General features: G+C 37.1%; 1 protein-coding gene across 4 annotated transcripts in view; it reads right to left on the reverse strand.

The window, feature by feature from the left end:
• The window catches only part of LOC129242969 (protein ECT2), a 66,918-nt gene that overhangs the window by 36,527 nt on the left and 13,747 nt on the right, over positions 1 to 16,644 (reverse strand). For all 4 annotated transcript variants that reach the window (XM_054879948.1, XM_054879947.1, XM_054879949.1 and 1 more), the window contains one exon: positions 2,246 to 2,471. In XM_054879948.1, the coding sequence (XP_054735923.1) occupies positions 2,246 to 2,471 (226 nt within the window). The remainder of the gene's footprint in view (positions 1 to 2,245; positions 2,472 to 16,644) is intronic.

A 16,644-nucleotide genomic window follows, 5' to 3' on the forward strand; every position in this document is an offset into this window, starting at 1 on the left:
AAAAATTTTTTTAGTGAATCGGAACGGTTTGGTTTATTTACCCAAAAAAAAATTTGTCTCGATATGAAAACCGCTTTGCACCAAATAAACGATTTTTGAGGGGTTGAAAAATTACAAAAAAAATTAATTCCAGCGAACTAGGCAAATATTAAAAAAAAAGTGAACCGTTCAGATTCACGAGATTGTAACTTTGAATAATTAAAAAAAAAAGTTTATGCAAACCGGTCCAGTAGTTTTTGAAAAATAATGATCACCGCGACGCTAATTTTCAAAAAAACACGACTTCGAGATAATCGCGTTTAAAGTTTTACGTGCACTTCATTTATGGATAAGGTCGCGCGCTTCCACGGTCTCTAACTTTCGTTCTAGTGCTCCGATCTTTATGATTTTTTGAATTTATATTTTTAAGATGATGTACTTTTAGAATATGCCATAAAAAAATTTCGATTTTTTAGTCCAACACAAGGTATCATATATAACCCCTTAATCATTCAATTTATGTATTTCAACCATTGTTCGGATGCAATTTTTCACCCAATGCTCGCAAAAACAATACAAATTTCACCGCATAAAGTGAAAGTGTAGTTGATACCTGTTTATTTTGTTACTTTGGGGAAGACCTTGACATTTTTTCGTCTCGAATCAGTCATTTGCTAAGTGCTAAGTATAGGGTGACCAATTGAGAACGATAGGAAAATAAAAATAAAACAACAAAGTTGTGAGATATTAAGTTGCTTATCGCTGCTGTTGTTGTTGTTGTTGTTGTTGTTGTTGTAACAGTTCACTACGACCTGCCAGAGCGTTGTAGTTAGCGACCTCCATCATCTAACTCATCTAACAGTGGACCCAACGCGCTGTTTCGATAAGTTGGATCCAGATGGAGAGGGGTGTTACCTGAGTAGTACCTAAGAAGACATGTGAATAGGTGGTTTTAGTATCGTACGGTGTACCTTGCGTACAGTGCCGGACATGTATTGAGTATGTCGGGGTCGATTCTGGATAAGTAGCAGATTAACCTGCTACAATATCCAGAACGTAAATGAGCCAAACTTACGCGGTCTCACGAAGCAGCTCCAGCTCTTGCAGCCTGCAATGTCTGGTGGTTGGACTTCGATAATGGCATTCGGGACTCGTGTGTTTATTGGTAGGAGCTTCCCAATTAATATCGGTTAATGTCTGTCTGTCCGGTTCAATAGTTTCATTTGTGTTTTGTTCTCGATCTCGTCGGTGTAGTTGAAGAAATGTCTCCTGACTCGCCTGAGAGGCGCAAGCTCTAGCGAATGTCTGCAGAGGTAGTCCTCTCCTCAAAAATTGCTTGCTGAACATTTTACTGTGTGCTCCTTGACAGGAAGCATGGAAGCCTCATTGTAAAGATGTTGCAGGAGAGACATCAAGATGCATCCCACGGTTGTCCTGATAGCAGTATTTTGGCAGGCCTGAAACTTCATCCAACGCGAATCACTCATACCAGGCGAGCAGGCAACCAGGCGGGCGCAGGGTAATTTATATTGCTTTAAATTTTACCAACAACATTTCTTTATTTCTGCCCCAACCGTTGCTTTAAAGAAACTGTTACTCAAAGACTCAAAACTAACTTATCCTGTGAGATTCATAAAAACCGGCGCATAGGCCAAAAGTCCCCTTTTAATGGGTTAAATACTCAAAAAGTTTGCTGTTGTTGTTACCGGAAAAGTGGGAGAACAAAGCTAATAGAGGCATTGTTTTCGCCTGCAACAACATATGTATGTATGTATCATACATTATTGACAGACAGAATATGCATTAGTAGGGCGAGTGCCTGAATTACACAATCAAAACTTCCGGCAGCTAACAAAGGGTGCCAAACGAAGATGACATATGGCGTCAATTTATGGAAACCGTTGATGTGCCACAACCCCATAAACACCAAAAGCCAAAAAAACAAAAAAAAAAAATAATAAAAAAAAACCAAGGCAATACATAAAACACTTTTCATAGAATGTATACATATAAATATTTGTATGTGTTTGAAATTATCTAAAAATAGTGTCTATGCACAAGTGATTGTCATTTGAGAGATACACTCGTGCTAATTTAAGAACACTCTAAATATCCCCCATACATACGTATATCAGAGCGATTTGGATTTTGCAAAATTTAGTCAGCGCGTGTAGAGCATTGCGTAAAAAATAAGTATGACAAAAATCGAACTTAGTCAATTGTTCGTAAATATCAATTAATGTACTCGTAGTTGAATATCACTTACCATTTCTTGTTTTTGTGTATCGCATCGAAAATGGGGCCCTCGAAATCTTTCAGCACAAAATAGGTACGCCACTCGGAATCGTTGAGAACATCCAAGCCATTCTCAGAGGTGATGACAGGAACATTAAAACAACGCGCAGCCTCAACTGTTTCCGCATCGTTAACAACATCGCCAACCAGACATATCCTTAAATTCTCGGGCGAGGGTGAAGGTGAAATTGACATTTCTGTAAAAAAAAAAATTAAGTTGGCATTAAAAATTTTATTGAGTAATAATTTTAACTGACGTGCATATTTATGATTTTTAAATTCATGCAAGTAAATGTTATAATCAACAGGGGACCGTTGGGCTGTGGCCGATTAAGTGTCTGAAGCATTGCCAAATGGAAAATATTGCTTGACTCGCGTATGATTGGCAAAAAACAGAATTCCCTAACTTAATTTTCTTTCAGCAAAAATAGGTGTTAAAAGTCGCAAATACTGACAATAAAATAGCCACAAATGTGGATGTTACGCTCATTAAAAAATACGCTAAAAGCAGCGGAATAGAGCCATTAGCCGAAACGGCCCGTTGACAGTTGCCGACGCACAGCCGTTGAGCAGCCAAGCATTACAACGAGAACCAGTGCTGCCAGTTTAGCAATTTAGTTGCTAGATCTGGCAACTTTTGAAAAAATTTGCAACTTTTCTTTATAAAATGCTATTAGCCACAAATCTAGCAACTTTTTATTTTTTCTTAGCAATTTTAGCAATTTTGTTATAAAAAACGCAAATTTTATATTTTTCTTCAGAGTTTTTTCATTTTTTATACCTTTTTGTCATCGATTGCACAAATTACGATGAAAGCGGTTCGCAAAGATATCGGAACATGTATTTATTTCAGTGGTTCGTTTATATGAACAACTTTATTGTGTATGGTAACTCTTTGAATTTGTTTGGTGATAGCAAAGCGATCAAAATGCCAAAAGTCTACAAGCAAAATTTTCGTGATGCCTGGCTTCAAGACGAGGAGTTTAAGCAATGGATTCGCAAGGATTGCACTGATCCAACGCGAGCATATTGTGCCTACTGCAAATCCTCAATAGGCGCAAAGCTTTTTGACATTCGCCACCACGCTGCCTCAAAAAAACATGTAGCTGTGATGGGCGCATGTACCCAGAAAAATAAGTTGCATTTCGTTCCAAAGTCTACCAAAACGCAGGAGCAGGAAGCAGCACTATGTCTGCATATTGCCAAACACTCAGCGATTGCGACAAGTGATCATTTGTCGAAGTTGTGTGTTGAGCAGTTTTCAGCTTGCAAAGCTGCTGCAAATATAAAACTAGGCAGAACGAAGTGCACCTACATCATTAAAAATGTACTGGCAATGCATTTTATTAGCGATTTAAGAAGCGACATCGGAGACTCAGGCTTTAGTCTTCTATTGGACGAGTCTACTGACATCAGCGTCGAAAAAATTCTTGGTAAGCTTTTTGTCTAAGTAAATATTAGCTTGTATATACATGTATTTATGTTAATTAATATGTAATTGTAAATATTGTTAAATCTTAAGGAGTTGCTATTTGTTACTTCAGTAAGAGTAAATGGGATGTAGTATCAACGTTTCTAGGACTCGAGCAAATCGATGCTGGAGACGCCATTTCCATAGCAGATGCTGTAAAAAGTTTGCTTTTATCAAATAATTTAAAAATATCCAATTTAATTGGCATAGGCACTGACAACGCTAATGTAATGACTGGCTCCAAAAAGAGTGTATACACAGAGTTGAGGAAATCAGTTCCCTCTCTGAAACTTTTAAAATGTGTATGTCATTCAGTTCAACTAGCTGTTACAAAGTCGTGCACAAAAGTTTTACCGGACAACCTGGAATTTCTTGTGCATGAGACTTACTCCTGGTTTTCGAAAAGTTGTAGTCGCCAATTAAATTATAAAAAGATGTATCAATGTATAAATGATAACAAGGTACACATACAAATATATGTATTAACCAAAAATAATCCGAATTGTGATTGTCTATAACTAATGTATTAAAAATGGATAGATACAGTAAAACTTTGTTGTTTTGTGTGTGTAATTGTTAAATGTCTGTTTTCTTTGATTTTCCTATTTTAAACTAATCGCTTTTTTTTATTTAATACAATGGAATCCCTTAAAAATACCGAGAGTATGTGACACAAGATGGTTGTCGATAGAGAGTGCGGTTTCTCGTATCGTGGATCAGTGGACGGAGCTGAAGCTGCATTTCGAGTTAGCAGCTACTACTGAAAAGTGTCACAAAGCTCACATTCTAAACGGATTGTATAAAGACGATACAAATTATCTGTATTTGGTATTTTTAAAGCCAATTCTAAAAGAGATGCAAAGTCTTAATAAAAACTTCCAAGCACGGAATGGAAACCCAACCCAATTACTTTCCGATGTAATTGTGGCCATAAATTCGCTTAAATCAGATCATGAAATTAACATTTTAGAAGATGATTTGGAAAATGCAGCAGTGCCTAATATGTATTTGGGCTATGCTTTTGAGCAAAAAATTAAAGAGGCTCAATTTCTATCACAGGAGCTGGAAATTAGAAAAATTTGCATGGAATTTGTTAAAGAATTAATAATCCAACTACGTGAAAGGTAATATGGGAATTTTGGTTTAAGTTCATATCTTACAATAATTTTTTTACAATTTCTAGGTTACCAGATAATATAGAAATAATGCAACTTGTAAATTTATTTTCTGTACAAAACATGCTAAAAGTTTCAAAAAGTAAAGAAATTTTCAAAGTATTAGAATATTTTGAATGTAAAAACATTGAAAATATTCAATTGCAAATTGAAAAAATTAATTTTATAAAATGGGAGTTTGTAGAGGACACCAGCAAATTTTGGACGGAAGTTATTAAGTACAAAGACGCTGGAAATAATAATCCGTTTAGCGACTTAGCGGAATTCGCCTTAAAAATTCTTTCTCTGCCGTGGTCGAATGCAGAAGTTGAGCGGATATTCTCACAAATGAACATCGTTAAGAGCAAATTACGCAACGCCATGAGCCTTAAAACATTAAATGCAATAATGTATATAAGGTAAGACTTAATTTTGAATAATTTTCACCAAAATACAAATGGAACATATTTAACTTCGAATATTATTACAGATATGGACTAGAAAGACATGGCAAATGTTGCCATAATTATGTCCTGCCAAATGAATATTTGAGTCAAATAACAAGCAGTGAAAAATATTCTGATGTATGTGAAGCTGACGAGCTAGACAATATTTTAAGTATCCTTTAGTTTAAGACTGATTTAGTTTATAAATTGATTAAGTAATGAATTTTAAATGTACATTGTTTTTAAGTGTTTTCAGTAATAATTTCTACGTTTCATTAAATAAATATGTACATTTGTTGAAAATTAAGATTTTAATGGCTTAGCAATTTTTCTAGCAATTTTCAGAAAATTTTTAGCAACTTTTAGCAATTTTTCTTCAAAAATCTAGCAATTTTAGCTTGGAAGATTCTGGCAGCACTGACGAGAACAGACATCCATTCGACGCCTCGACACCACGCTGACGGCTGGCAGCCTCTCTAAACGAATTTCACACACGTCAGTAGCAAAGGCCCGACAACGAAATACTTTTACAGGTTTGAGCATTCAAATAGAGATGAGTTGAGATACTGAAGAAAATATTTTTTAATAAGGCCGCAAGAGTTTGCTAGAATTTGGGAAACAAAAAGTATAAGCCGGCTGAGCAATTACTTCAGCCCGATTAAACCAAAATAAACCGATTTGGTTGTTGTTGTTGTTGTATCAGTTGTAGCACCTTTGCCCTGTCAGTGTAACGTAATAACCGGTCGTCTTCGTCTAGCTCATCTAACGGTAGGCCCAGGAAACTAGCTGTTTCGACGGGTTGGGTCCAGAGGCAGAGGGTGTTAGATGAGTGGGTTTGATGAGGCATGTGAAAAAATGGTTAGTGTCGTGCGGGATGCCTTCACATGCCGGAGATATATTTGGTATGTCGGGGTCGATTTTGGATAAGTAGGAGTTTAACCTGCTACAATATCCACAACGTAATTGTGCCAAGGTTACGCGGGATTTTCGGGGAAGTTGGAGCTCTTCGTCTGCGATTGGTGGTGGTTGGACTCCGATAACGACATTCGGGGGTCGGGAGCTTAAGAAGGTGGTGAGAGTCTCTCGATGAATGTCGTTTATAGCCTGTCTGTACTCTGTCCGATCCAGTAGCTGTATGTTTGTTTTGTCTAAGATTTCGTCCGCGTAGTTGAGGAAATGCCTCCTGATGTACCTGGGAGGTGGCTCAGGCTCGAGCAGGTAGCACCCTAGCAGAAACTGCTTACTGAGCAATTTGTTATGCTCCGATTTGGTCACGATGGGCGCCGATGGACATGGAAAAACATGGCAAATGCTCAGGATATGTATATTCGAGCGGCATTAAAAAACAGTGGAGGCGATGGATACATGTTGTTGTAGCAGCATAAGTATTCTCCATCCATATACTGGGAATGATGCTGGAGTGACAGTCCCACGTTGGATATAAATCCGAGTTGTTCGGGTAACGTACAATCGACTGCCGTGAAAACGTGAGGATGCATGTCAAGGAGTTTGGTTAGCAAGTGTGAAAAAGTTCAAGGTCTTATGCGAACGAATCAATATATCACCATCCTGAAAGAATAACGCCAGGGAAGGGTGAATCAATTACGGAAAAATGGGGTGGACACTGTCTTCCAGCAAAACATGTGATCCGAAACATTTCCGTTCCCAGGACAGTCGGTTCTTCGTAACCAGAACGACCCGGATTTATATCTGGCCAAGGACCATGACTTCAGCAACATTCCCACTACATATATGGGGAATGTTTATGCTGCTACAACAACAACCGAAACATGCCGCTAAAATTAGAAAAAAGTTTGGCTCCGAAACACCTGCGGGTTGAGATCAAAAGAACACGAAAAGTTGAGTCACTGTAAATTAAAATAAAATAAAATATGATATTAAAATAAAAGTAAGCGCGTGAGATAGGAGTAACAGCCCGAGAAACCATCCATCTTTTCTTTGTACGCACCCAGCGACAATTCCTCCAGACATACACAAATTAGCTGAAAAATTATTAGAAGCTTTCAATTAGAAATAATTTTGAACTTGAGTGTCACAAGAGGTATTTTTGTTTTCGATTTCTTACTAACTTATTTACGTGGCGCTACAATCATGAGTCGATTTTGGCCAAATGCAAAATAACGCGTCAGCTTTTTCTGTCCTGCGCTCGCTGGTGCCAGTTAGAAATACCGAACGCGGACACATCCAGCAACAGTTGGTTCTTCCAACGGAGATGTGAGTCACTGTGAAAAGAGTTCCTCGCGCGCTTAAGACCAATTTATGATGTTCAGAGATGAGACCCATTTTTGGTTGCGTCATTAAGCTAAATTGCCGTATTTGCGCTGCAGAGCAAGCCGAAGCAAGTCAAGAACAGTTATTAGATACATTGAAAATAACAGTCTGGCGCGACCTATAGGCTGGAGGAATCATCTTCGGCCCATATTTCTTCAAAGCCGAAGCAGGCGCCAGTGTAACAATGAATGGCGAAAGCTATCGTGCCGTGATAAACGACTTTTTTATGCCACAAATTGAAACCCAAGACCTCCACATTTAGATATTTCCAACAAGACGGCGTTTTTTGCCATATAGCCCGAGAAACAATGGAGTAACTGCATCGTCGTTTCGGTGTGCAATTTATCGCTCGTCTCGGACCAATGGCTTGGCCACAAAGATCGTGTGATATCACACCTTTAGACTTTTATTTGTGGAGGATGCAAAGTCTAAATGCTTTGTGGATAAACCAGCTTCGATTGTGGCATTGGAAGCCAACATTACTAAAGTTGTTCACAAGATACCGACCGAAGTCCTCTAGTGCATCATTCAAAACTGGTGCTTACGGGAGACCAAATTACGGTCAACATTTGAAAAGGATTATTTTAAAAAAATAAATATCATGAATGGTTCTACATAAAAATATAATAGTAAAAATTGCCCAATCAATTTGAATTTTCGTTGTTTTATTTCAATTTAAAATCCGATACCTCTAAATTAATCACCCTTTATGTAAAACTCCTAAAATTTAAATGCAACAGGTTAGTTGAATATCTACATGAAAAACTCAATTTAAAACTTAAACAAGTATTTCCATATCAATTGAAAACTCAAAATTTCCCATGGAACTAAGATAAATTATTTTGTAATTTTTCATAGATTTAAAAAACATTGTACTATATTAAAAATGTATTTTTCTTTAAAATCTCTTGCTTTCAAACTTAACAACGAATTCGCATGAGAGAAATAATGCTGAAATTTTCGAATACAATTTTTATAGAAAATATACAGCGATTTTCTTCTTTTTTTCCTTCAGCCGTGGCCTACACGTTTTGTTCTCTTTCCACGCTTTCGCTGAATTACCTTTCTCATTTCTTATTTGTTCTTCATAATTATTACTATTGGCTTTTCTCTTTAGTGGTATTTTTCTTCCACCACTTGTGCTTCAATATATCAATTTTTCCTCACGTTTACATCTTTCGTCTCTCGTACAAACGAAACTTGGCAATTGAGTCGTTTTCGCTTTTTATGACGCTTATCGCGCAAAAAAACGTTTATCCGCTCAGCGTCTATTAGAGTAAAAATTAAATAGCGTACATACGAAATATGTAGTTCGCATAATCATTTGACTTCAATTAAACGGTTTGAAAAGTACTACCACAAGAATTTAGAGGGGTATGTATATATACATATATATAAATGTATGTACTAGTGATGCTCGCGGCTTCGCTTGCGTATATACAAATATTTTTAGTTTTGTCTCCGTTCAACATATAAGGTTTTGAATTTCTTAAAGTATTATCGGAACCCCAGCTTTAGGGGATTTGATGTGCGCTTACGCGATTTTGGGCGAGTTTAACAAAGCGCGCCTGTCGTTTCTTTCTCGTGCTAACCGGCGCCAATTGGGCACACCAAGTGAAGCCAAGTCTTCTCCACCTGAATACCCGACAGGAAGGATTGGCAGAGCAGAGTCATATCAGATGATAGTGGCCACCATATTTATACTGACAGCTCAATGATGGACAATGGCACTGGATCAGGAATTTACTCGGAATGATTATCCTTAAATTGTTCATTTAGCAAGCAGCAAAAACGATAATACTTATGGACTTACTGGACTGATCTGGACCTTTAGCGAGTGGTACATGACATAAGCATTCCTCTGAACGAGTTATACAATGCGATTGACCTGAGCGTAATCGCGAAAACCTATAGAAGGTGGTATCTGACTACTAACTGCAGGGTCTCCATAGCGCTCTGACCAAAACTGAATCTTAAAAGGACAAAATTTCTGCTTGGATGCAACAGATCAACTACCAGCGTCCTCACAGGTATTATAACGGATCACTACACTATTGGCACTTTAGCCAGTAGAATGGATGTTCCTCACAATGACTTCTGCAAGAGCTGCGAAGATAAATAAGAAAGTGAGTCGGTGCAACACCTCCTCTGTGAATCTCCTGCACTTCAAAGAAGCCGTGCCAAATATCTTGACGATTACTTCTTTGAGGACCTGGAAAATTTGCAAAATATGTCCCTGGAGGGACTAAATACTTTCTTAAAAAGATCTAAATGGTTTAAGCAACTTAGTTAGGGGAAGAAAAACAAACGTAGGTATCATAATAGGCCTTAGTGCCACCTGTGTTAAACAAGCAACCTGACTGACCTAACCTAACCTAAATGGTTATTAAAACAACTACATTTTATCTAGTAACCCAAAGATTTTTGATAATTCAAGTGCTCGAAAATAAACCAGCATCAAAATATTATTCAATCTAACGTTACTTTGCAGCAGTAAAACTTCAACAGCGGCACTCAGTTAGCCTCCATTATTTGCGCACTAAAACTATGAAAAGGGATTGTTTTTTAAGCATTCACTGAGTTTGGCCAAAAACTTGTTAATTCTAAAGAAATGAGAAAGCAGAAAGGTTTAACAAATCGCAAATAAGGACAAAGCGATAACCTGGCCTCAGAGAGAATTTCAAATCGCCAAATTACCAAAAAGATTGATCGAAATACCAATGTTGTGGATCATCATGTGAAACAAAGTGCCTCCTATGGTACGAACTACAAAGGCAGAACTGCGATGGCTTTGACACTGAAGGAAAGCCGCAAAATCCTTAGAATTGCATCAAATTCCGCCTTTCGAATAACAAAACTTAATAAAAATGGCAAATGTTGCAGGCAGCAAATCCAGCGTGTGAAGGGCTCTTCTAAAAGTGCCACATCTGAAGAACGAAAAATCACAAAAAGGGACCACATGGCTTAAAGTTCGGCCACAAATAACGATCCCGGTGAATGGAAAAAAGTATTATTTAGTGATAAAAAGAAGATCAATCTGAATGCGCCGGATAAATCCATTTATTATTTCCATGACTTAAGAAAGGAGAGGCACTTGAGTCGACTTCACAGCCGTGAAGGTGATGTTAAGTTATGGGGAGCAATATCATACTATGGTGCGTTCAGCTATAAAACTCTGTTGGAATCATCTTCCCGCGAGGGACGTCAAACATTTGGACCTATTAAGTTGATCTTTCAAAAGCATAATGCACCTGTACACACTTCATGTGTGGTCAGAACTGGGATTGCGTCCCAAACGTTGAAATTTTAGCTTAGCCACTGTATTTCTCAGATCTTAACAGTATTGAAAATCTATATGGATGGCTTACTCGTAAGGTTTATGAGAACGGACAACAATTTGAACAAAAATGCGTTAATTCGAATCATTAGAAGGGCCTCATCCAAAATTTCGTTAGGATACCTGGAGAATTTGTATAAATCCATTCATCAGCGTATATACGAAGTAATTTATAAACAATACGGCAGCACAAAATATTAAGATTTAAATAATAAATGTAAAGAAAAAACAAAATTTCTAACATTTATTATTATTTTTATTTGGTTAGTGTCTCTATTCAAGTGAACCTATAAATCAAGCACAATATTACAACTGCTGAAGTTTTACTGCTGCAAAATACCGTTAGAGAATAATATTTTGATGCCGATTTATTTTCGAGCAAAGTACAGTCTTCACTTGAATTATAAGAAACTCTTGTGTTGCTAGATCAAATACGGTTGCCTTAATAACCATTTTCTTCCAGAAAAATTATTGCCTCCAATCAAGTGAACCGGTCTGTACTTGTGCTTACATAATTATTGCACTTTATCTTTTTATGTACAATAGTACCAATATTTTTAATGCTGAATTTTGTTCGTTATTTTTTTTATAAAAATATAGTGCATTGTATAACAGAAACCTTATAAGTCAATAAACCCTACTTTGCACGAAACTCACAAAAAATTTAGAAATTTCAAAATATTGTCATTAAAATATTCAACTTTCTAATCAGAATTTTTAGAAAACTTCTAGGTATGCAGTTCTACGGCCTGCTCAATTATATAATTACAAAAAGGTGTAAGTCTGAAGTCAATTGACAATTTCCTCATACGATTTTGCCAATTTTTTTTCATATAAAGCACATATTCGGAAGTATTCGCATATGCATATATACATTCTGTCAAAAAAGTACTCGGAATTGTTCAATATAACGCAAAATAATTGTTTAATCTTCAAAAATGTATTTTGTCTCCTTCAAAATAGGCTCCATTCGAAGCAATACACATATGCCAACGATTAGTCCAGTCATCAAATCACCTTTTAAGCGCGTTTGAAGAGATCTTCTTCAGCTCCTTCAGCGAATCCTCCTTAATGGCCTCTATCGACTCAAAGCGGCATCCGCGGAGTGGTAATTTAAAGGAAAAAGTCACAGGGGACTAAGTTTGGTAAATACGGTGGTTGTTCGATGATATTTGTCGAGTTTTTTGTCAAAAAAGTGTTCACAATATGAGCCTTGAGAGACGATGCGTTATGGTGGTACAAAATCCATGAGTTTTCTGTCCACAAATTGAGCCGTTTCCTACGCACATTCTCTCTCAAACGTCACATAACTTCCAAAAAATATTCTTTATTTACCGTTTACCGTAGAACCATTTGGAACGAATTCAGAGTGCACAACACTATGATAATCAAAGAAAACGAGTAGCATGACTTTCACTTTTGACCGACTTTGACGTGGTGTTTTGGGTTTCGGCTCATGTGGATTGCGCCATTCAGCCATTCAGCCGCCTGTTGACTGCTTTGCATGTCAAACTCATATAACCACATCTCATCACCCGTTATGATGCGCTGGATAAACTTTGGGTCTGAATTCACTTACTCAAGCATGTTAGCCACCTTCTTCCGATGAATTTTTTGAAAGAAATTCAACTCTCTTGGAACGAGTCAAGCAGCCACGCGTCTCATGCCCAATGGATGATGTAAAATGTTGCAAATTGAATCGTGAGACACGCTAAGGTCACGAGCTACCTCCCTCATGATGGTTTTCCAGCACCATTTCCTTGACTATATCGACGTTTTCATCCGTTGAAGACGTTGATGGGCGTCAAGATCGGGACAAATCTTCCACGACCTCTCGGCCCTCTGCAAAAGACGCATACCAATCGTAGACTAGTATTTTTGATAAAGCATCCTCGCCATAGGTTTTCTGCAACATTTTCAACAACAAATTCTTTCTTCAATATTTTTATCCATAGTGAAAATCACAGAGCGCACCTGATACATATAATTAAATGCCAAAAACAAGCTGATTGACAGATCAGGCTCAAACTCTGCGATATTATAGAGGACAGTTGTACCAAATACCAGCAAAAAAAAAATTTAGTGTAACGCGCGCTTTTTAAATGAACAATTCCCGATATTTTTTTAACAGAATGTATGTGCGTATCTACGTAGTTCACATTCCGCAGAGCAATTGAATTGTTGGCCAGCAAAAATATTTTCTTTGCATTTGTAGAATTTATTGCACTTCTTTTGTGTTTTTGTGCTGTTATTGTAGTAATAATGTGTGTTTCTTGTGCATTCCTTTTAGATTGCCAATGCAGGGATCAATTATTGAAGCATCTCGAGAATTGCGCAAATCATTCCAATGCAACTGCATTTCAAAGATACTAAATCAAGTGCTTATTCAACACGGAATGAACTATGCAAATGCTTGCATTCGTCTACACATACATAGGTACATGTTTGCATATGTGTAAGTAAACATTCATCTGCACACGGCATACATACTTACATATTTACACACATAATCACACTTTCAATAATTTCAAACACTGCCAATCTTAATGGAAGAAGTTCAAATGTATACATGCACATATGAGTACATGTGTATATCTGTATGTATGTGCCTGCTTGATTGAAATAATATTTGCTTAAATATCTGCAGAGCTGCCAGACATTTAGCCAATCAGCAATTTCTTTGCTGATAGTATTTTAATTGGGGCACAAGTCGCAAGTCAAGGATCATAATGCGATTAAAGGCACGAGAAAGCATTTAGAGAAAGTGCATTCATACACCACTAATGAACAGTTCTCATCTCACAGACTTCAACTTGATTATTCCCAGAAGTTAGACCACAAGTAGGTGGCTATTTCCATAGCATCCATCCAATGTGCGCGAGCAATTTCGCACACACTCATCTGCATGTACACATACATGCACACACATACAAAGCTACATACATGCACACACACATACAAAGGTACATTCATGCACCAGCTATTCTTCCAGCCAAGTAAGTAAGCCTTTAATATAATACATCCCGCGGCTAATCCAATTAAACTCAAAGCTACAAGACGCAGGAGGTGGCCCCCCATGTAAGCCAACTGGCGGGTGGAAAGCAACCAGCTCAGACAATCGTCGACTAGCAACAAGCAAACAGCCATCATATCAGACCGCATTTGCAATCATATTGTGCCGCTCGTACGATTTTCTGGTGCAATGACGAGCTGTGGTCGTACATCTTCATATTTCGCTCTCAGCAACTAATCGTGCAGCTATTGAGTGACTGGCCCGTCGTCCGTTGCACAATATTTAATTTGAAAATTGCAAAGCAAATAATTCAGCATATGGACGCCCCAGCATTTATATGTACATATGTACACACATTCATATGTGCCACACTTGGAAGTGCATAGTAAACAAAAATATAATAGACAACAACAATGAAATAGAAAGATCAAGTGAAATGACAATTTGTGACATTTGACAGTGGAAAGGCAATGATAACTCTTGCACACGTATTTTGACATACACACCCACCCACACACTTGTACTCTTACGCTTAAGTCACCTACATGCACACATACTTTCGTATATGGTGCAATATCGTAAAATCTTGCGAATAGGATTGCTTTATTATTGCATACGGTTTTATACACTCAAGATAGGCCTGTTCAGGGAGATGAGAAACAAAAAAAAAAGTAAAGACTGCCGTCAGAGCAGTTTTTTTATATTTTATATTCATTCTATATATTAATTATCACTAAAAATATTGTTTGATCAATTTTTTTATAAAAAAAAAGTTTAATTTTTTTCTTTTTCACTTCAAATTTTAATTTTTTTTTTTTTTTGTTAAAAATAGGTAAGTGCAAAGCGGAAAAAACTTATTTTATTGAAAAATTTGTGTCTGGTTGATTTCAGTTGATTATAAGAGGCTGAACTTTCCACGGCGCAAGTTAAGGGGGGAGCCTGCTTTAAAGGCTTCAAAAATCGATTTTTTTTTTCCTAAATGTTTTCCCAAACTATCCAAGAATGTGTCCTCAAAATTTCAGAAGCAAATTCAAAATATTTTCGGGATTACAGAAGAAATTGTGAGCAAGCGTCGAGCAGGTACTAAAGCGTTTTTCAGTAAGAGCGCTTCAACTTTTTTTTTTAATAAAACACAAACGGTTTGACTTGTTTAACTAATTTTTTTTTATTATCGAGTTTGAACATATACATTTAAGTATGAAATTCGATTTCTTTTACATGACCACCGCGTGCACGTTTTACGAAGTCCAATCGTTGAACCCAATTTTCGACCACTCTTTTGCATATATCGGCCGAAATTCCAGCAATTTCGCGTTCAATATTGGCTCTGAGCTCACAAATCGTCGCCGGCTTGTTACTGTAGACCAATGACTTCACATAACCGCAAAGAAAAATAGTCTAGAGGCGTCAAATCACACGAGCGCGGCGGCCATTCGACCGGTCCATTTCTGGAAATAATGCACTCATCGAACTTACTCTTCAACAAATCAATTGTGGCGTGTGCTGTGTCGCTTGTGGCCCCTTCCTGTTGAAACCACATGTCGTCTAAGTCCATACCATTCAATTGCGGCCAAAAATAATCGTTTATCATGTCGCGGTATCGATTTCCATTCACAGTAACGTGGCGATCGTTCTCGTCAACGAAAAAATATGGGCCAATTTCGCCGCCGGCATGTAAACCGCACCAAACAGTGATTTTTTCGGGATGCAACGGTGCCTCATGAATCACGTGTGGATTGCTTTCTGCCCAGTAACGCATATTTTGCTTGTTGACAAACCCATTGAGCCAAAAGTGAGCTTCATCACTGAAGATGATTTTTTGGAAAATTTATAAATTTTCATAAAAAATTTGCACGATTATTTTCATAAAAAATTTGCACGATTTGCAATCGTTGCTCAAGTGTGTAGCGTTCCATGATGAAATGTATACTAATGAAGTTTACAAATGACAAGCGAAAAATAAAAAATATTGCGTCGTTCGCCCTCCCTATCGGAAAAAAGTTGAAGCGCACCTATTGAAAAACGCTTTATATACGAGCGGCCGGATCGCTCGAAGTGCGATTTCTCGGTTTTTTATTTTTCCGATTTTTCCTAATTGGCGGTAAAGATAGGGAAAAAGTTAAACGTTCTATCGAAACGAGATAACATTGATTGTACTCGGAATTAAATTCCCTTCTAGTTGAACCTAAAAAACCTTAAGAAAGTTATGATTATCCCACTTTTTAAACAATCTAAAGTGAATTTGTTTTTCCAAAAAAATGATTTTTTTTTTAATTAGCGAAAAATTGTTGAATTTCTCACTTTATGTTTAATTTTCTGGGTTTAACTAGAAGCTATACTATACTACAATAAAAATTTTTTTGGGTTTTTAGTTTCTGATGAAAATTGCGACCTGCATCTTTCCCGCCGCACGACACATGCACACTCGAGGCGCCTCGGCAAAATGTTTGTACCAGGCATAATATGGCATATATTTTAATGAAAAAATTTAAGAAGACTGTTGAAACATATAACAATATAACCTAAAAGTTTCGTTTCAATCGATTATTTCTTTCCTTTCCAAAAAAATCCACGAAAAAATCGATTTTTTGAAGCCTCTTTGAGTAGCTGTAGCGCAGCTATTTTTTTATTTTTTATTTCGATAAAATATTTGTATA

The sequence above is a fragment of the Anastrepha obliqua genome, chromosome 3 (assembly GCF_027943255.1).
Source record: "Anastrepha obliqua isolate idAnaObli1 chromosome 3, idAnaObli1_1.0, whole genome shotgun sequence".
Lineage (NCBI taxonomy): Eukaryota > Metazoa > Arthropoda > Insecta > Diptera > Tephritidae > Anastrepha > Anastrepha obliqua.